The 20929-nt window shown below is 41.9% G+C and overlaps 1 protein-coding gene and 1 pseudogene across 6 annotated transcripts in view; one reads left to right on the plus strand and one right to left on the minus strand.

Annotated features, from left to right (window-relative positions):
• Positions 1–11096, plus strand: part of LOC117420498 (nuclear receptor coactivator 3-like) — a 45355-nt gene extending 34259 nt beyond the window's left edge. For 4 of the 6 annotated variants that reach the window (XM_058990915.1, XM_034033950.3, XM_034033974.3 and 1 more), the window contains 12 exons: positions 136–1103; positions 1247–1388; positions 1580–1768; positions 1929–2168; positions 2368–2476; positions 2986–3157; positions 3294–3599; positions 3807–3911; positions 4170–4404; positions 4689–4875; positions 5307–5466; positions 5733–11096. In XM_058990915.1, the coding sequence (XP_058846898.1) occupies positions 136–1103; positions 1247–1388; positions 1580–1768; positions 1929–2168; positions 2368–2476; positions 2986–3157; positions 3294–3599; positions 3807–3911; positions 4170–4404; positions 4689–4875; positions 5307–5466; positions 5733–5744 (2825 nt within the window). In that variant the 3' untranslated portion in view covers positions 5745–11096. The remainder of the gene's footprint in view (positions 1–135; positions 1104–1246; positions 1389–1579; positions 1769–1928; positions 2169–2367; positions 2477–2985; positions 3158–3293; positions 3600–3806; positions 3912–4169; positions 4405–4688; positions 4876–5306; positions 5467–5732) is intronic. The other 2 variants (XM_034033962.3, XM_034033967.3) reach the window with 2 other exon arrangements.
• LOC117420533 (extracellular sulfatase Sulf-2-like) overlaps positions 9004–20929 on the minus strand; it is a 32494-nt pseudogene continuing 20568 nt past the window's right edge.

The following is a 20929-nucleotide window of genomic DNA, read 5'->3' on the forward strand; positions in this document are numbered from 1 at the left end:
TACGTCAGTTAAGGTGGTACCAAAGAATTGTAGAAATCGACTGTGTAGAAGCTACACTGGACAGATATTTTTGGCATCTAATACTTGCTTTGATAGTTTGATTGACTGAACAAATTGGCTTTTTTCCCCCTCCAGGCATGCACTCGCCCATGGCTCCTGGCAGCATTGGTGGAGGCAGCAGTTTCTCCAGCAGCTCTCTCAATGCTTTGCAGGCCATCAGCGAGGGGGTGGGCAACAACCTTCCCTCCACTCTCTCCTCCCCGGCTCACAAGCCAGACAGCTCACCCAGCATCAACTCTTCACAGCAGCAGCATCAAAATCAACAGTGTAAGCCGGGTCACATTGACTCCAAAAGCCCAGCCGGCATGTACGGGGGCGGGGGGGATCAACAACACCCCCACCATCATCACCATCACAACACCCCCGGCGAGAGCACTGCCGACCGGCCGGACAGCCAGGCCAACCTCCACGGCACCAAGGAGGGCAGTGAGGTGGGCAGTGGCACCATGGAAGCCCAGCGAAGGATGCCAGACAGCAAGGGGAATAAGAAGCTACTGCAGCTGCTGACTTCTCCTTCTGATGAGAAGCCATTGGTAGGGGGCACCACCACCCCCACCACACTGGACCCCATGCCCAAGGATTCTGCAGCCTGCGTGACCAGCCCCTCCTCATCTGGGGTCTCCTCTTCCACTGCTCAGCCCCCAGGCGGAGGCTCGTCGTCGTCCATGCTGCAGGAGAAGCACAAGATCCTCCACAAGCTGCTGCAGAACAGCAACTCCCCAGACGAAGTGGCCAAGATCACGGCCGAGGCCACGGGCAAGGAGAGCATTAGCCAAGAGGCTGGGGCGGCAGAGCTCGCTGCCGCCAGTGGAGGAGCAGACATCAAACAGGAGCAGCTGAGCCCCAAAAAGGAGAAGGCCCATGTCTTGCTGCGCCTCCTGCTGGACAAGGACGACTCCAAAGACTCTTCCGGTAAGGATGTCAAGCCTAAACTGGAGGAGCTGGACGGGAAGAACCCTCAGGGTGCCTGCAGCAGCTCGGGAATCATGACATCCGTGCCAGAGAATGGGGAGCGCAAGATCAAGACCGAGCCCCCAGATGAGGTATGTCAAAGTCAATAAGGCTTTCTCTTTGTAAAAAAAAAAAAAAAAAAACCCTCGGACAAACACACATTATGTTTTGGGGGTTTATTCCTTTTCTAGTCCTATTAAGATGTTCTGTGCTTCACGTTTGCCCCCTCTCACAGCTGAGTCCTGACATGGACACGTTGGAGACCATCCTGGGAGGCCTCAGCGGCTCAAGTTTCTTCCAGGATTCAGCGGGGGGAGGAGGGGGCCGTGCTGACGGGATGAGCAAGCAACATGCTTCTCCGGATGGGAGCGCACTTGGTGAGAAAAGCATTCAATCGTTGTTGGTTTAATACCATATATATATATATATATATATATATATATATATATATATATATATATGAGAGCATGCCTTGTAGAAAACTATGGTACAGATAAGTACAGTGTGATTTTATAGACGCATTTGTGTGAGCACACAATGTGAGTTGTAGTGTTGCGCTGTGTTTCAGGGTTGAGGAGCCCCGACTCGGTGCCCGGCCCCCGAGCTCCGTTCCAGCGGGCCATGTCGATGGACGGGAAGCCCATGGCAGGAGCAGGGCCCGCGGGGAGGCAGAGTGCCCCCTGCTCCGTGCACATCAAGCAGGAAATCATGGACCCACGAATAATGGGCAGCCCAGAGAACTTTCCAGGGAGCATGGGTAGGTGTCGTCCACGCTCTCTCTCTTTACTGTAGTTGCCACTTGGTTTGTTACGTATCAGTAATAACAGAACGCAACATATCTATTGATTTTTTGTTTGTAAAATAAGATATTTTCTACTATTTATTCATAAATGTATTTATTTATTTATTTTGCCTAGGAATGCCTAACAGGGTGATGGGAGTCCCCCAGCGCTCTCCTATGGGTGGATCGGGTGAGTGGGCTTTGCCCCGGTCGAATGCAAGCCCAGTGGGGTCTGCAGGTCACCCCTCCATGATCCGGCCGAGAATGGACTATAACACTGCAATGGCCAAAACCATGATGGGAGGTCCAATGGTCAGCAGGTCCAACAGCATGCCGGCGAGAGGGTCAATGCTGCAGCAGCAGCTGATGGACGTGGGTAAGGAAACATCAGTCTGACTGACTGAAATATGCTGCTCCATTGGACAATACGTCTCTGTTGCTGAGCTTTTGCTGCAATGCAGCGTTGCCTGTTTTTTGTTTTATTTTAGAGAAATAAAATGATGCAAACCTATAACATCTGTCCCAACACAGTTTTTGAAGATTGTGTTTTTGTTCTGTTCCTTTTCCAATACCAGGTGACATGGGCATGAGTCATTTCAGCCATCAGGGACCTCCCAGATCTCCTTCCTGGCCTGACAACATGCTGCCGATGGAGCCAGGGCCACAGAGCAGCCAGCAGAACAGGTACGCACTGCCTTCAGGCACGTCCTTGAAAATCTCCCACCCAAGTAATGTCCAGCTCCCGCCATACTTGGTTACTGACTTTACAATCAGTATTTAACTGTCAAACCTAATCTACTATGGCAAAAAGAAACACAATATTACAGTAATTAAGGGCATACTAAAGAGTGGGTGTTGAATGGAAGACTCATGGTAAATTGGATACATGCACAAAGTGAAGAGAATCAATTATGAATGAATGCTGTAAAAAAACCAAAAAAAAGTAGACCAAAAAGTAGAACTCATTGAATTACAGCAATAAATTATTTTATTAAAAAATAATTAAAACAAAAGTTTGCTGTTTGTTAAGCCTAATCTCCCCTCTTACCTTGGGCAGCCTCTCTGTCCTGAACAGGGGCTCGCTGTCTCTTGAGCGGGTCGGATTGTTGGGAGTAATCTGCTTGTCCTGTGTGTGTGTGTGTGTGTGTGTGTGTGTGTGTGTGTGTGTGTGTGTGTGTGTGTGTGTGTTTCAGGCGGCAGTTTGGCAGCCCTCTGGATGAGCTGTTGGTGCCCCCCTCCACCAGCGAGGGTCAGAATGACGAGCGCGCCCTGCTGGACCAGCTGGACTCGCTGCTCAATAACACAGACGTCATGACCCTGGAGGAGATCGACCGGGCGCTGGGCATCCCTGACCTTGTGAGCCAGGTGAGGGCACCCTCCCTCCACTCGCTCTTAAATGCACCTGCTCTGTGCTGAGCAGGAGTAGAACAACCTTTTCAATCTTGCGTGTTACAGCGACTTTCTAAACCAACATTTTTTTTTTTTTTGTAATTATCTGCAGGGCCAGGGTGTGGACCCCCAGTCGGAGCAGTTCTCAGGACAGGACCCGGCCATGATGATGGAGCAGAAGCCCCCCATGTACAGCCAGGGCTATCCTGGGCCTCCAGGCATGGGGATGCCGGCTGGCTACAGCAACACAATGCAGGGCCAGCCCGCAGGCTTCAACCCCATGATGAGCCAGATGAGCCAACAGGGCAACTTCCCTATGTCGGGCATGCACCCCCGTGCCACTATGATGAGGCCGCGCATGATGAACGCACCCAAGCAACTCCGCCTGCAGCTGCAGCAGAGACTACAGGGCCAGCAGGTAACCTGACATGAACTGCAGGCCTGTTCTACACGAGTAACATGTTGCTACAGCACAGCTGTTGATGAATATTCTTAACTCCTTTGAGAACAGCGTAACCACGTGTGTTTTATTTAATGTTTAATTAGCCACCAGTCCCTGTTTGGAGCATCTGTGCTCCTGGAGTGCATGCAAGGCGTTTAATGTGAATTCTGTTCCTTTGTGCAGTTCATGAACCAGAGCCGGCAGAACCTGGGGATGAAGATGGAGAGCCCGGTGACAGGGGGGAGCCCCTTGCTGCCGCCCGGCATGCAGCCCCCCATGGGAGGACAGGTACGCAACGCACTGGTGGTGGGGTTACAAGACTTGATTTGGTTTAAAGCTGATTTCTCTGAGAGCTTCTAAGTCACCTTTTATGGTGATTTGGCTGTCAATATTAACAGCAATCCTCTTAATTGTAATTGTAAAGCTTCCAATGGTGTAGGTGTCACTTTAACCCTGGAGCGTCCAGTGGGGTGCAGACAGAGCCAGTGTTCTGCTTGTGTAGCTGGATTGTATTTGGGGGGGTATTGATCTATTCTTTTTCCCCAGCCGGGGTTCCTCAATGCTCAGATGATGGCTCAGCGGAACAGGGAGATCTTGAACCACCAGCTGCGGCGCCAGAGGATGATGATGCTAATGCAGCAGCAGCAGCAGCAGCAGCAGGCAGCGGGGGGCTTCAGCCCTCCTCCCAACGTCACCGCCCCCGGAGGCATGGACACCGCCATGGGGGGCCCTCCCATGAGCCAGGCCCCCCCGCAGCAGTTCTCCTACCCGGCCAACTACGGTAATGAGTCGCATTTATGCAAACACATTTTCTTGTGTTTTCTGAGGTCCTGCATGCAACCAAAAGTATTTGAATGTTGCACAAAAAAAACTAAATGCATTGGTGATAACTTGAGGATTTTAACAAACACTGAAAGCTGCACTCCAAGTGTTTTCAGGCAGTTCAGAATAGAGTTTGACTTGGAGTTAAAATGGGCTCTCATATATATGTTAGAAGGCAGTTAAAGTGCATAATAATGCATGCAAACTGTAAATGTGTCTTCCTTGTACACCCTTCTGCACTAGTAGGAATGAACCAGCAGGGGGATCCCTCGTTTGTACGCTCCGCTGCCGCCAGTCCTCCGAACCCCATGATGTCGGCTCGGCTGGGGCCGCCTCAGACTCCCATGATGCAGCAGCACCCCCAGAGTGCACCCATGTATCAGACCGCCGACATGAAAGGCTGGCCACAGGGAAGCATGGCCAGGAACAGGTACGCACAATACAATACCAATCATAAAGTGCAATCCCTCATTACCATCAGCAGCCATTCATGTAATCTATTGAGAGCTGGCCAGACTTGGGGGTCGTGATGGGGAACAGGTTTTCATATTGAGCCAATAGAAAATGGGGAGTTTGTGATACAATCTACTGTGCTATGCAACTCTGTTTCAGAGAAGCATACATTTGCTGTTCTAGACGCTCCCCACTGGTAGGCAACATCTGTGTTCCAGTCATGTCCTTAATTACTCATTCCTATAAGGCGAGCGTTGATATTTGTGTAAATCTGCGGCCCGTGCATCTTCAGTGGCTCGCGCCTCATTCAACTCTCGAGTTGCAGTCTTCTTCATATACGGTGTGGAATGCACAGGAGGAAGGGGACTGTGTTGCTGTGTGTAACTGGTTTGTGTTGCCCTGTTGTAGTTCATACCCCCAGCAGCAGTTTGCCCAGCAGGGGAACCCCGGCTCTTGCAACAGCATGATGATGAACGGTGCCATGCCGTTGAATGGAAGTGGGGCTCACATGGCGCAGATGAACATGAACCCCATGGCAATGGGCGGGATGCCCATGGGGCCGGAACAGGTGGGTCTGGGTGGCACCTTTTATAAATAGAATTCTTACAAAAGATACTGGAAGGCACACCTTGTTCCCTTTCAGGTACGGAATGTTATTCCATTACCAATTTTTGAGGATATACCAAGCCTGAGCTACACAGTTGGTAAAGGATATTTATTTCAGGGAATCAGAGTTATGATACACATCTGTTCTCTTCTGCGTATCTTATAAGAACGTCCATACATGCTTTGATATGAACATAGAGCTTTAATTTGTCTTTTTTTTTTTTCCAGAAATATTGCTGACCCCCTGGTTCATATACTAGTGGAGGAATCCTAATTCACTGTGAACGTCTGGAAAGATGAGGGCTCTGTTTTTAGGCAGCTTAAACATGCCCATTCCAGCCGACCGTGGGTTTAACCTGAACACTCTTCCCAGTTCACCAGGCCAGTTTGTACCGGGGAGCCAAGGGAGGGCTGTTGGATTCCCCTTAGCCGACGAGTGATTTAAAACAATCCCATTAATCTTAAGCGGACTATGTGGGGGAAAAAACAGGAGAAATGAATTTCAGATTTATTAAAAAAAAAAAAAAAAAAGAGAATAAAAGGATGGATGCTTTGGGAAGTGTATTTAAGCCTTAGAAACTAGAAATCTTTTTTTGTAAAAACTGGGCCAACTTCCCCCCCCCCCCCCCACAAACATAAAGAAATGATGAGGGTCTCCTTTCCTAACTAGAACCCAAGTCATGCAGTACCGAGATGCGGAAAACACTCTTTGCTTTGTTAGATGCTCGGCTTGGGTACTCTGGATAATTAGAAGCAAATTGTGTGTCAGATATTGCCCTCTATAGAAAGGCTGATGTTGAAAGGATTGTTGCAATATTTCTTGTTCATTTTATAGCCTTATTCAAGAACTAATGCACGGAGCAAAGTTTGCAATTAATTTCTTTTTAAATTGGGGTCCATTGTAATTTTAAAAGGTAACAAAAGGAAAGCAGCGAGCACAGAGAGATATTCTTTATTATGCACATTTAAGCAATAATCCGCTCAAAGCAAAGGTACTGCAGTATTAGATGTCACGTTTTGGGATTTTTGTTTTCTGTGAAATGTATATTGTAAATATGCTCAGAAATGTATTATATCAGCTTTTGTAGGTCACTCACATACATTTTTTTTGCACAGATTGTAAGGCAAAATATTTAAGATACTGTTTCCTGTACTTTTCTTAAGGTCAAACTGCATTTAAATCCCCCTTACCGGTTTCATTTTTAAGTTTAGCTTGGATTTTGATTTTTTTTTTTTTCAAGCACTTTTATTTCTCTAATGCAAAATACAAATTAAGTTATTTATTTTAGTGGAGGGAGGGGAGAGGAGGGGAGGGGGTTGTGAGCATGTAGGTATCCAGCTTTGGGTGATACAGGATTACATTTTATTCTGACGTGGAACATTTTAATAAGAATGTCAACCTCAGACATTACATACAGATAGGAGTGGATCTTGTGTACCCTCGGTGTATTGTATTTTATGCTTGGTGGCTTGCAAACCCAACATGTGCTGAATTATTCCAAGTTCCAGTGAGCTGTAAAGTGCCAAGCATGCAAATACCCATTCAGTCTTTCTATTCTAGACATAGTGCAGTTATATTAGGAATATCGTCAGTCGGCCTTCCTGTGTTGAGGACGTGTCTTGTCTGACCTTTGAACCTGCAAGCCAACAGGCTTTTTCACTTTTCTGCCACTTTTTTTTTTTTTTTTTTTTTTTTTGAGAAGGGGCTGTCTTGTTTTGTCTTGGTAAACCGTTTGTAAACTCTTTAGGATCTGAGGCATTATTGATTTTACTGCCACCTTGAACTGCAGGCAACTGGGAGGGAATGAAAGAGCAGGTTAATCTGAAGTTGCTGTAGGGGGTGAGTGTATTTGAGGGGTGTTTGGACCTTTTCATATTTATTTACTTAGTTAGATAAGTTGGTACCTTAGCAGCCGAATAAAGGTAGTTTTTAATTAATTATTTTTTTTTGGATAATCTTATTTTTTTTCTAGAAATATCTACAAAAGTATCTACCTTTTCATACCTGCGTAATCCAAAGATTCTTTTTTCCAGTGCATAAAACAATATTATGCCACACCATGGACTGAGTGTAAGTGTGTGTGTGTGTGTGTGTGTGTGTGTATCATTTTATTTATATATATATATATATATATATATATATATATATATATATATATATATATATATATATATAATTACACACAGCAGCTGTACATGTTTTGTGTTCTATCTGGATTTGCTTACACTTGCAGAGTGTATTCAAGACAGCTTCAGTTTCAGATCACCTGAATAATTGCTGTATTCCCAGTTTAAAACATCAACTAAAATGAAATGTTGTATTAATGGTGACCTGAAATACAGATTGCAAGGAGATCACTGTCTAATGTTGTCTCAAATTATTTTTTGAAAGTGAATGTGGATATGGAAATATAATCTTCTTCTTCTTACTATTATTATTATTATTATTATTATTATTATTATTATTATTATTATTATTATTATTATTATTGTTATTATTGTTAATAATAATAAATAGAACAGTGAGGAAATATTTTAGTTTTTGTGAAGATCTGAAGGCTTTAAGATTTGTAGAGAGAATTTAAATAATCAAACCCAGCAAGGCAATATTTGTATGTCAATGCTTAATACAAAAAAAAAAAAAAAAGTTCTTCTGTATTCCGTGTTATATAACAAAAAAAAAAGCAGCATTTTACGGACATAATTTGAGGATGTAAATTACTATTGCAGTTTTTGTTTTCTTTCTTACTTGTTTCTTGATGTTAATATTGATGTAAATACAAATTTCTATTGAAATGTTTGTCTTTTTGTATATTTCGTTTGATAACACACTTGCTTTACAGTAGGGGAGGACAGAAAACGCACACAGCCTCGTCACGCTGTCAAAGCTAAATGGTTTAGGTGCAGACCCTGTTTTAGCTTTTATTTTAGCAGCCTGCCATACAGTCAGGTTGTGCACCTTAGTTGGTGCTTTTCATGCAGTTAGGTTTATACATCGCAGTCATCCACTAATCAAGCCACAGTCCCTGTTACTTCAGCTGACGTGCTAGACCCGTGATCCACAGCAGCCACTCCTTTAATGTAATAAATTGCTGCAGATGTTAACCAGTAAAATGTTTCAGCTTCAGGTTTAAATTGCTGCTTCTTGCTGAAGAGATTCATCGTCTTCAACCCAGGGGTGTTCCAAGTTGGCCCTTCCACTCCTGGTCTTTGTTACAATCCTGTTCTAACTTGTTTAACTCAATCAAGTAAACCTCCATCCAGACCCTGAAGTAGTTAACTGTATAATGTTACCTGTTAAACCTGGAGTGGAGTGGCCCTGCAGAACCGTGACTGGACCCCCCTGTTCTGTCCCAAAGTGTTGAGAGCCGATACAGCAGTTAAACAGCTTAACCCTTTAGGACCCAGGCCGTTGTGTTTTTGGATTCATAAATATGGGTGCCAGGAACATTTTGGGGTGTAAATGGTTAACAATAGAAGTAAACACACCTGAGGCTGGTTGTAGAAATTGGATTTCTGGGCATTCCACACTTTATTCACAAACTAATAACATACCAAATTGTCATTAAGGAACAAAAAGACAAAACAAAGTCTGTATATTTATATACAAGGCAAGACCTGTGTTTTAATTGAAACTGTATGCTTTTAAGATAAAGGTGCTTGTCAGTTTCAGAGGTCACATTTGATGATCTAAAGGGGAGGGTAGAAACAGTACTGCTGTTCTCAGAAAATATTAAAATCGTCAAACCTAGTCCTTTGTCATTCAGTTCAACAGGTCATACAAAATCTATATTGGGATTTCTTCTCAGACCTGGTATTATATCAACTTCAACGATCTAGGGATTAAAGTCAAAATTACATTTTGAAACATTAAAAACGGGCCCTCAAAAGTTGCCACTTAAGCCACAAGGGCAGGACTTACGGTATGTATTTAACATTGATTTGGAACTATTTAGTTAAGGTGAAACTGAACACATTTTGAATAGGCTTTACCTTTGCATGTGTATTATAAAATATATTTTGACATTTTACATTAACTGCAAAACATTACATTCATCTACATACAGCAGTTTTAATATATTTGTTCAGACTGTCATAGCACCAAGTATAGCAAAGTCAATATAACCAGGAACAGCAATCAAACATTAATCACGTGAATGAATATAAATAAATATATATATATATATATATATATATATATATATATATATATATATATATATATATATATATATATATATATATATATATATATAAATAAAAAATAATTTTATTATTTTTTTTAATCACGAAAAGGTAGTGTGATTTTGGCTTGGACTATCTCGTATTGTGCTTGGTACAGATTTCCAAGGAGTGAATGGGCAGCAGTGAATGCACTGAACGCTGAACACTTCAAACAGCTACCCTGTGCTGTTTTTGTATGCTGACAGCCACCTGGTATGGAATCAGTAACGTCGAGGTTGTCTTTTAGCCCACCACTTTATGAAAGTTTAGCTGCCCTTTGACCCTGGCAGTGCCCTGTTTTGAAAGCTCATGTTTGGCACAGTCCATTGAAATAGAGAAGATAAAAGATTCCAGGTTCCACACTGGTAGAAACACCCTGATGTGTCATGTCGGCCTGTTCTAATGTAATTGAGGATCAGTTTTGTAACCTGGTTTGAATCCGGCCAAGGAGATGTGTTCAGGGTGGGAGTCAATTCCTATTCCCTATTTTTTTTTCCTTTAATCAATTTCCATTACTTTTTAATCGATTCAAACACATCATTGATTAAAATTGCAATTTAGCAGTGTTCGGTTTTAAAATGTGCTTCTCGCAGTGGCAACACATTACATAAATCGAAGTCGCTGTTAACCAATTAAATTGGCATCAAATGAAAGCAGGTGAACAATCGCAACATTTATGATGTCTCTCCAAAATATCAATTCGAAAGCATTTGAATTGGGAATTGATTTTAAGAAGGACACAACAGGAATTGACGTCAAGCCTGGTTGTGTTTCCATTGTCCAGTGGAACCATGCTGAAAGAAGTGCTTGCTGAGAACAGTTCCCAGGAAAGGTAATGGCACGGATATAATCATGAGAATAAAATACAGTAGAGTAATAATCTGCATCTGTTCATTCCACACGGCTGTTAGTATGAATGCCACAGTCCCTGTCATTCAGAAGCTTTGTGAAGTGCATTCAAATGCTTTTACTGTATTACAAGTGCTACACAATGTAACTAATACTATTTGCTTTAATTAAATTAGCCCCCCCTGGGCACTGCCATGGTAAAGAACTCAACACCACCAAGTGCCAAGAACACTACAACTGAGAGTAGCCACAATCAAAAGCAAAAAATAAGAGGCGGCTGGATCAAAGTATAGACCCTTTACAAAACCTTCACTCATCATTGGACAAATATTACAAATTGGGGATTAGAATCCATTAGAAACAACACGCACAGTTCCCTGGACAAGTTCATTAGCTGTAACTTTAATAACCTGCTGTGCTAGGACTTTCAAAAGCAGAACAGGATGATTATAGTAAGATTGATCTGGACTACAGATTTATTTTGGGGGAGTTATTGGCCTTAAAGGCATTGGGGGTGGGGGTGGGGGTGGGGGTGGGGGGGAGGAAATATTGTGCTGTATGTCCGGTAAAAGTAACCAAAAAATTGGACAAAAGCATATTTTGGTCTTTATTCCCCTCGACTGAGCAGCGCTGCAGCGAAGGAAGTCGCTGCAGTCGCAGGGAATGCATTCCAAGTCATCTGAACTGACAGTTTGGCTTTGGGGTTCCTCGTTCCCTTCCAGGCTCTCCTCTCGCTCATCCAGGAAGGCGTGGGCCTCAAACCAGTCGGAGCTGTTCTCATCCCACTGGAGCCCCAAGGCTTCTCTCAGAGCTTCAGCAGTGGCTTCCTGGAGGAGGAGGGCAGGCATGGCCCAGGGTGGTAAGGTAAAGTGTAGAAGCAGATGGACTGGTAGTCGTCAATGCCTGGTCCTTTCCCCCACTCTCAAGGGAGACACCAAGGTGCTGGTTGCTATTATGTCTATTGAAATTGCCCAGCAATGCAAACATTCTATCTACAACAGCCCTGAAATTCATCCAGTCCTCCGGGCTAACATTAAAATTCAGTTTGAAATCATAGGCGTGCTCGTCAAGTCTGTACAAGGTTTCAAGTTCTAACCAGTGGAGGTGCTCGAAGACTTTAGCCTTCCCATCCTTCCCAAATCTGCCCTCTGAAAATGAGAGACAAAAACAATTCTAGTTTGTTATAGGCATATGTGTCTGTATTGTCTGGAATAACTTCCCCTAATCCTCAAACTCAGAATTATTAAAAGAAAAAAAAACATCTCTGCAAATAGAAGGCGTACATTTTCTCTTCATACGATTTCTTAATCTGCTAGTTCACAGTCTGTGTCAACTTACCTACCAAAGGTCCAAATCTGTGCACTGGAAGACTTGGCAGAATAGTGTGTGTGAAATACTGTGCAGCAGTTTTGTATCGACTGACAGGTTGCTATCACCAGATACAATACAAAGGTCAAACTCTTACTACATTAACCTGGAAGTGTTTCCACAAGTATCAGAAAGGTCTGTGACACGTGCATAAATTGCATCTATTCTAATTTGCTGACGGCGGACCATTTCTTACTTAACCCTTGAATGATATTGTGACCTCGTGTTAACAGCTAATTTGTTACACAGGGGCTCTTAATGTTTTTGGTATGTTGAAGAGGCCATTCCATTGTACTGTAGATACTGAACCTAGGGAAGGTAAGGCAGAATATTTTTCTACAATGCACCAATACCTGAAATATATATATATATATATATATATATATATATATATATATATATATAATATATATATAATATATATATATATATAAACAACAATAGATACATTTTATAGTTCATTCACATTAACCTGTACACACAAAAAAAGGCACTTTGTGTGATGGTGAAATGAATGGTGACATTAAAGACACTAATGTACTGACAGAGGCAATAAATAAGAAAGATGGTTGATGAATTCAAAATAACATCTGATACCATTCGTAATCGGAATCAACTTTTGTATCCTACAGCACAACATTACAAAAATAAACACATACAAATAAACGGTTACTCTGCAGGCACGTTGCCGAAAGTATAAACACCTGTTCTGTCAACGCACCTCATGCAGTGACTGCATGCAGGAAGGGAGGTGTGTATAAAGAAGAAAATAAGAACGATGCAGTACTGATGATCTACAATCTAGTGCAGCATGCAAAACAGAAAGGAGGTGAATGCCTAGACAGGACAGACCAGCGATCCAGACTCACAGGGATTTCGAGGTGGGTTTCTTCATTTTTGGCCACTTTCGACGCTGATACTGCCTGATATACGAGCAACAACAAGAGAAACGGTTAGAACCCTTCCTCCCATTAAAAAGCAACAGAGACTGACAGCTTCCACCGGTTTGGATGGCTGAACCAGAGCTCTACCAAAACAGAGCATGCTCTAGCAAGTTCAATTGAGCAGCAGATTTAAAGCCGGAGAAGTAGATAGCAAGCTGGCAAGCTGATCGGTAGTTTCATTAAAGTGTTTTTTTGGTATTATTTTCAATAGTGTTTGTAAACTTAAACTGCAGTCAAATCCATTATTGCAAATCCTGCTGCTTTTATTGTTTCTGTAAAGACGGTTTACTTTCAAACAAATTAATCCTTTGTATACCGTTCAAATACTTTTAGTTATACTGGCATTCCAAAATAAGAAAATACACCGATTAAAAAAGAAAAAAATGAAATATATATTGCCTTTATTGTATTTTGAATTGTGGCTTCATGCATGCATAATGTAACAGTACCAAAAGTTTATTTTAAGTAGCAAATATACCTGTATTCATCAAAACTGCCCCCATCTTTATCTCCTAAAGAATAAAAAAAATCAAAGATTTAGGAAGAGAGATTTAGAAACCCACCACACAGTTAATGCACGTTACAAAATAAAGCACATTGCCGTGGTGTCGCAGTATGTGAACCAGATGAATTTCATGCTCAACAAGACCCTTTCAAATCAAAGTTGTTTGACATTCATGGGAGGGGGTTGATTCTTAGTGAAGATTGAATTTAATTCTTACCCTTTTAACTTTCCAATTACCTTTTGGGATGTTTGGAATTGTTCCTGTGATATCAATATAGGACCAATAGAACTCATACAAATTGTATAACGACAATGGCAAGGGAGAATCGAAACATTTAAATGGCATTTGAAACAATGTACTCTAAAAACAAAAATACAAAATGTTCACAAAATGCTTGGAGTTGTTTGCAATGAGATAATGGGCACATTCCTCATTCTCTTTGCATCAGTGCAAGGAGACAAACAACTAGAAATGTTTCTTGCAACAGGCCATTTAGATTCCATTAGCAGAATGTACAGACTGGAATACGAGAGTTGTTTCTGGTTAGTCTTGCAGAGACATGAGTTCAACATTGAATGAGTATAGTACAGTCTCTTGCACGATACTAGACGTGGAATGTGTTCGTCCCGGTTTCAATGCATGGCTTACCGATCTCCAGGTTCCGAGTGCGGGGGTTACACTGCTTGTGTCCCTTGCAGCTCCTCAGCTCCATCAGCTGAACATGAAGCAGGTTCAGCACATCCCGGTCCAGGGTGTTCACTGCGTTAATGAGCTACCAAGCATCAAAAAAAAGAAATCTACAGTTCAGAAAGCATCCATTTACCCTGGTGGGACCTCAAGGTACAGTCTTATCTTAGCGAGGTGCCGTCAGAAATCACGTTGGAACCTCACGGAACTCCTTGGTCCCAATCTGAGGTAGTGTATAAATATATGTAAAAAAAAAAATGAATGTGTCCTGTTCTCAAGAGTAGTCAATGAAGGAGTTTATTCTTCAGCTTGACAAAAATAATGCAGGACTTGAAAGGGTTAATATAAGGGTCAGGTTGATATGTTTAGTAAGTAGTGTGCAGCCTAGGCCTGGTGTTTAAATAACAGTTAACCAAGGTAGTGTTAAGCATGGTTTGTCTTGGTTGTGTTTATTGGGGACACAGTTAAGATATAAACAAAAAATACAGGATTTACACATGTGAGGGTGGCATATGGATGGTTTGTGTTAGATTTGACTTTCACTTTAAAATAATAATGTTTCCCTCCCCTTAAAAACAGAATTAAAGGTAAACAATAACACTTTAAAAGTAATGTGTAGTTTTTTTCCTCCACACTATTCCAATGTTTGCACTTATATCTTTTGTGTTGCACTTATCTATCGAGTCCTCCCACCTGGTAGGGGTCAGTGTTGAGATCGAAGTACTCCAGGAATCCTGTGGCAAACTCGCAGAACAGGAAGTTGTGCGTCTCGTTGATGGTCCTCATGCACCAGTAAGTGTTGTTGTTGGCACTCGTGCAGGCACAGAACGGACCCACTAAAGAAAAATAACAGTCCGAAAATCAGCAAGGACAGAGACTTCCTAACCAAAATAACCTGCAACCTTAATTGAACTGCTTCTACCTAAACCCAGATAGTTTCTTGTTTATAACACGAATCAAACAGAACCAGGCCCCTTATATTCTGGAAAGTGGGGATGATTTGAAATCCTCACGTATTTGAAGAATCCTGTCTATCTCTTGATGTAAGCTGCAGTTCTCACTTGTCCAGAAGGGGGCAGTCTGCCAGTGCTGGTTGTCGTGTGTGAAGCAGGTGAGACCTGGCATGCTGCAGGTGTCGTTGTTCCTCAGTCTCTTGAGCAGCTTGCGCAGTTTCTTCTTCCTGCGTTGCTCTTTCTGCTGCCACTGCTTCTTGTCCTTCTCCTGTCCTTTCCTGCAACAGCACACAGGCACAGAGAACACATGTCAGATAGGACTCTCTTCCACTGGTTTTGCCTTGGGATGTACTTATGCTTAATTTCCCTTATAGACTATACAGTCATCACCGTTGACTAGATGGGATAAGAAATGGGGAAACAATACCTTGGGGTCAAGGACCTGGTTTAATGAGAAGCCAGCAGTGTGTGAAAAGCATCTCTTCCTTTCAAAAACAAAACTGTGTTTCAACCTGGGCGGGTTTATACCTGAATCGTAGACAATGATGGGCCACCAGAGTAAAGCACTCCAAAACGGACAGGACTGGGAAGGAAATCCCTTGGGAATGATTATAAAGACTGGTTACAATGCATCCAAACAATGTAATAAAGGGGCTTTAAAAGTCAACACAGACTTAGGCAGCACTGCTATATTATTGTTTAAAAAAAGAGGTGAGAATTCAACATTCATTTAAATGGATACAGTAGGACTGAGTGTGGAAATCATCAACATCATTGTATAATAGTGAGGTGCTATACAGTCCTGTTTGAATACAGTAAAGCAGGTCGATGCATGTTTTGGCTAGTGCCTTCATCAGTATTAGTTTTACCTTGAATGTTTTTGATGTTACTGTATGTGTAACCCTATGGATCTACGCACCAGATGGTTGAGCTGTATGGATGGAACTAAGTTCTAGCAGTTTGTGTGATCCGATTACAGGATGAGACTTCACAGTAAGTGCTTCTTGAAGACATGTGATTTAATACGAGTTACAGAGCTGGAGATAACAAACCCATCGCATTCAGCCGATCGAGGCAGGGTTTGGTGACCCCTAACCTCAGCTCGCCCTGTCTCCCATTAACGTGGACTGGACTGAGTGGCTGCAATAGGAGTCTTGTTTCCATCCCTGAATTTGTGTGAAACTCTTCAGCTCTACGTTCTGAATTATTAAAGCAACGCATTATGAAAGCATTCTTGCTTCCACACTTAACGTCCCAAAGAGGCACTTATGTCAAAGCCTTAGCGATGCTGACACATTACATCCAAGCTCTCCTTACCTAAAAGGGTGGAGGTTGGCTCCTTTAAGCTTCAGTTTCCTCTTGTGCTTAGACTGGTAACTAAAACACAAGAACAAACAACAGTGTAGCTGGCTGAAACCTGCTCTAATGCAATCATCTTCGGTCTGTCTACATATCAGATTAAAACAAGTTTGTCCGAAAGGTATTTGAGTGATTTCAGGAATCCCGTTTGTAGGAGGTAAAGAAATCCCAATGCGAGACAGAAGTGGTTTCCCCAGGTCCCAGGGTATAGCTATGTGTTGGAGTGTCTGAATACAGCAGAACGTTTTCAACAGATGCAAGATATTGGATGGTAGTATTTTAGAAGAGCTTTTTTTAAAACTAGATAAAAAAAACCCCTCTAATTTAACCTAAAGTGAAACTACAATCCACATTTGATGCCAGGCTGATTATGTGTTAGTTGTTGTTTTTAGTAATATCATTCTCTAGATGTTTGTATGTAGTGACGGTGGTGCTCTTCAGAACAGCACAGTCCTGAAGCACACCTGAACTTATTGCAGTCGCACTCCTCCGGTCTGGCTCTCTTCAGGTGACCTCTCACTTCTCGCAGGTTCTTTATCTTGGTTTGTAGAGTTTCAATCTACCGGCAAAGCAATGTTAGATATATTGAAGTTTTGCTGTAATGGTATTCATCAACATCCACTGTTTTAGCAACAACAGGGGCCTCATAATAACCTTGTAGGAGCAGAAATGAACTGAAATCTGATAACTGATAAATGACACAACTAGAAAAAATAATGAAGACTCACCTCGTGATCAATATGAAGTTTGTGATCCTTCCATGCTGTAAGCGACTTGTACAGGTCAGTGTCACACTTCACTGTGTCATTGGCAAGAATGTAGCACCTTAAAAATACACACATGTATTTTCTTTATTATTTCACATAGCTACACAACAAAATAAGCAAATATGATCAAAGCTACTGTTTTGAAACAATTTGTATTCCTAATATTCTTGTATTCCATATTCCATCTTCCATTTTCCTTTATACCACTCTCGAGATTTTGTCCATTAGGAGAAGTGGTTTTATAGTGTCGAGCGATAGAGATCCCTCTGCTGTACCTGTGAGTGACCTTGATGGAGGAGGGTATCATGAGCTCATTGGGGCTGCTGGAGCTGGTGAGACTGCCTGTGCCGCTGAACCCCTCATCCTCCTCTTCCTCTTCTCCCCCCTCGGACAGCCGCTTGCTGCTATTCCTCGGCATGACGGGCTCATAGCCATCCTCCAGGTCCACGCTGTACAGCTCCCCGTTGAGCTCCACCGACACAGCGCGCGACGAGCGGTTCCGAGCGTAATTCTTGTTTGTCTTCATCTCTGAGAACAAGGGGGGAAGGTACTGCCTGTTTCTTTTGATCCTTATTTTAACCATGGTATAAATACGCTGCCTTAAGAAATATAAAAAGTAATTCTAAATACATGATAAATAAACGAATCATTTTTAGTTTCCAGGGTGGTCAGATTTATTCAACATTTGTGAGGTTAGGGTGAGTGAATAAATAATACCAGGAGGGGGCAGTATTTAGCCAGCATGGTTATTAGCCTGTATTGAGATTTAAACCTGAACACTGGATATGAGACACACTGGTGCTAGAATCTATAGCACCACATTTGCACCCTTGATTATTAGGTAATTTATTGAAGTCTGCACATAACGAAAGATGCTTTGTAAAGAGTTCTTACAGGTCACATATACATACATACTGACTAACCAGACAGAACCCTGCTTAGTTTCAAAGACAAGATATGAACCTTGAGGTGGTGGGGCTGCAGGTGTTCGTGATGCCAGTGTTTGTGTGAGACCACTAGATGGAGTTAAAGAGCAATTTATTTAAGAACTACCTTTCGTATGAGAAGGGGAGAATATAAATTATGCAATTATTTTCATTAAGGTTATCACAATGAAGTGATGCAGGTTTTTTAAACCTTATCTACAGTAATACTTGAATGTGTACCGAAGTTGTGTCCAATGTGCAGTCATGCAGAATTTTAGTTTTTTCAATTTCTTTTTTTTTTTGCTAGTCCCATGTGTAGACCACAAACCTGTGCTGTGCATCCTGTTATACGTTTCCGTTGATTTGATGATACTAACTCGTTCTCTTAATGAGAATGCATTGATGCACTACATTGGCCTTAATAAAATTAGTTTTTAATTAATTAAACACTAACGTTCATGCTCCTTTTGCATGTGATTAACTTTACCCTAATTAAGTGGCTGTTTAAAATAGTGGGCATTCTTCACCTGTTAACACTGAGGACTGTTTCTGTCCTACACTGTTTCAGTCCTGCACTGTTTGTCTAGTAATAAATGTAAATGTAAACACTGAGGACTGTTTAAAATTACATGTTAGTTACAGTGGGGTTACCACTGAATTAAAGCGATTTCTAAGGCTCTGAAGCCGCCAGTTGGTGCATGTCTCGGAGGTTCCAGGTCTATCCATCTTTCACTAGACTTTACCCAATGCCAAGTCCATATACAACCACCAATTGGCCGGGAATGGCAGATGTAAGGTGACTTTTAATTGGATAATTTTATTGCACATACTATTTTCTTTAAATTTATTGGTTCTCATTTTCAGTGATCTGATTGGCCAAATTAGTAATTGTAATCATTAGAATTACAACACATACTAAAGTCAAATTAGACCGTGTACTAAATAATGCGTTTCCGACCCAGATGTTCTTCCATAGGTTTGCTGTCTGTTCACTCACTCTTCTTGCTAAAGAGCTTCTTCCTCTTGACTGGACTCATTTGGAAGTCGGTGATGTCACAATCGCAGTTCCCAGAGTTCCTCCTGTAGAGCTGAGACTTCATGTTGGCCACGCCCAGCTTACCCGCGACCGTCAGGCTGGCCATCCGCTTGCACTTGTGAAGCCTCAGCTTGCCCATAGCATCCTCCACACATTGCCACTTCTGTTCACAAAACACAAGCATGGAAAACAGAAAGCAGACTCCTGGATTTGTTCATTACATAGATAAATCATTACCTAATTGATTTAATGTCACTTCAAAATCATAATTTTTAACTAGCCATAGAGTTTCAGCTTTAAAAAAAACGCTGTAATATTATACACTTATTTTTTGGTTTTGGTGCCTTTGGGTGTGAATTGCCCATTCCTATTGGCAGAGGATGCTCAACACTGAAATACTGCTGCTTCATGAAAAACAATGCAACAGCAAAATAAATACCTGAAGACAAGTTTATTTTAGTACAGTATAACTGACAGAATAAATAATAGTGGTGTTTTTGTGTCTAACTTGTGCAACTGTTTATAATGTAGGTGTTTTAAAGCAATGTTCTAATGTCTGGTCAAAATGCGCATCATATCAAACTGATATTTATAAAATGGTGTTTTGTACAAGAAATGGAATCTAGCTACATAAATGAAGTAGCTTTTCTCATTTCAAAAATGCGTGGGCATTACAGGGCTAAAGACTGGGTGTCCACTTGATACAGTCAGTACACTTGGAAAACTGCATTTTAAAACACATGGCTCCAAAGCATATGAAACTCCCTGACTCTCTATGGATCATTGGGAGCTGAAAGGGTTTCCAACACTACATTTGCAAATGCTTTCCTTCCTGCTTCGTATTCCTTTAATACCCAGGAGATTCATACACTGGATAGTTTCAATACGGTGATGTTATGTTTCAAATAACTTTATCTGTTTTTTAGCTAACACTCCGGGTTTTATGTTTCATCTCGTTTATTGTGAATGGCAGTAAAACAGTCAGTGAAGCTTCATGCAGAACAGAAAGAAGTTACTAGCTTATTAATCTGTTGGTTCTTTCCTCTAACATGCTGTAACTGAGACAAATGCCCTGTCGATAATATAAAGCGCTGGCCTATGCGGTAGTTATATTTCAGTACAGATGCCACTCGATTTATCTAAAACATGTCATACTCTATAAGCATGTCTACTGTACTGTACTTCTCAAATCTAACCTTCACTGGTGAATATCTTCTGTTAACCCTCATATGTTTGCAGTGGTAAACTGTTATAAAAGCATAGACAAGTGTACTGAAGCATAGCCTTGCTTGGTAAATCAGTGGGATAAACAGGTATAAAACATAAGGCTAACCGTGGTAAAGCACAATATATACAGTCGTAAAAGCATGATGAACTGCAAAATGAACGCGTAATTATCCGTGGTAAACTTTGAAAAGGGTTCACAGTGCAAAAAAATATTTATATTACAAACGCTGCGTCTCCTTATAGTTACAGGACGCATCCTAATGTACTGTCAACTTCATACAAATGAACTTGAAATTGGCAAGACGTTGCCATGTAATGAACTTGTAAGAGGACAGGAGGATGCTGAAAGTGTGGGAGAGGAGGGAGCCGTCTGTTACCTGACCCAGCTGCTCACAGGGCGTCTGGTACTCCGCACGCTGGCACAGGTCCTTCACACGCTGGTACTTGGGCAGGAAATTCTCCTCTTGGGTGGCCTCTGTACCATCGTCCCTCTTGTGCAACAGCTTACTGGAGGAGAAAAAAACAAACCATTTTCATTTGATGTGCATCTATGAAGGGCATTGTGCTGTTACAATCTAT

Source organism: Acipenser ruthenus, chromosome 18 (assembly GCF_902713425.1).
Source record: "Acipenser ruthenus chromosome 18, fAciRut3.2 maternal haplotype, whole genome shotgun sequence".
Classification (NCBI taxonomy): domain Eukaryota; kingdom Metazoa; phylum Chordata; class Actinopteri; order Acipenseriformes; family Acipenseridae; genus Acipenser; species Acipenser ruthenus.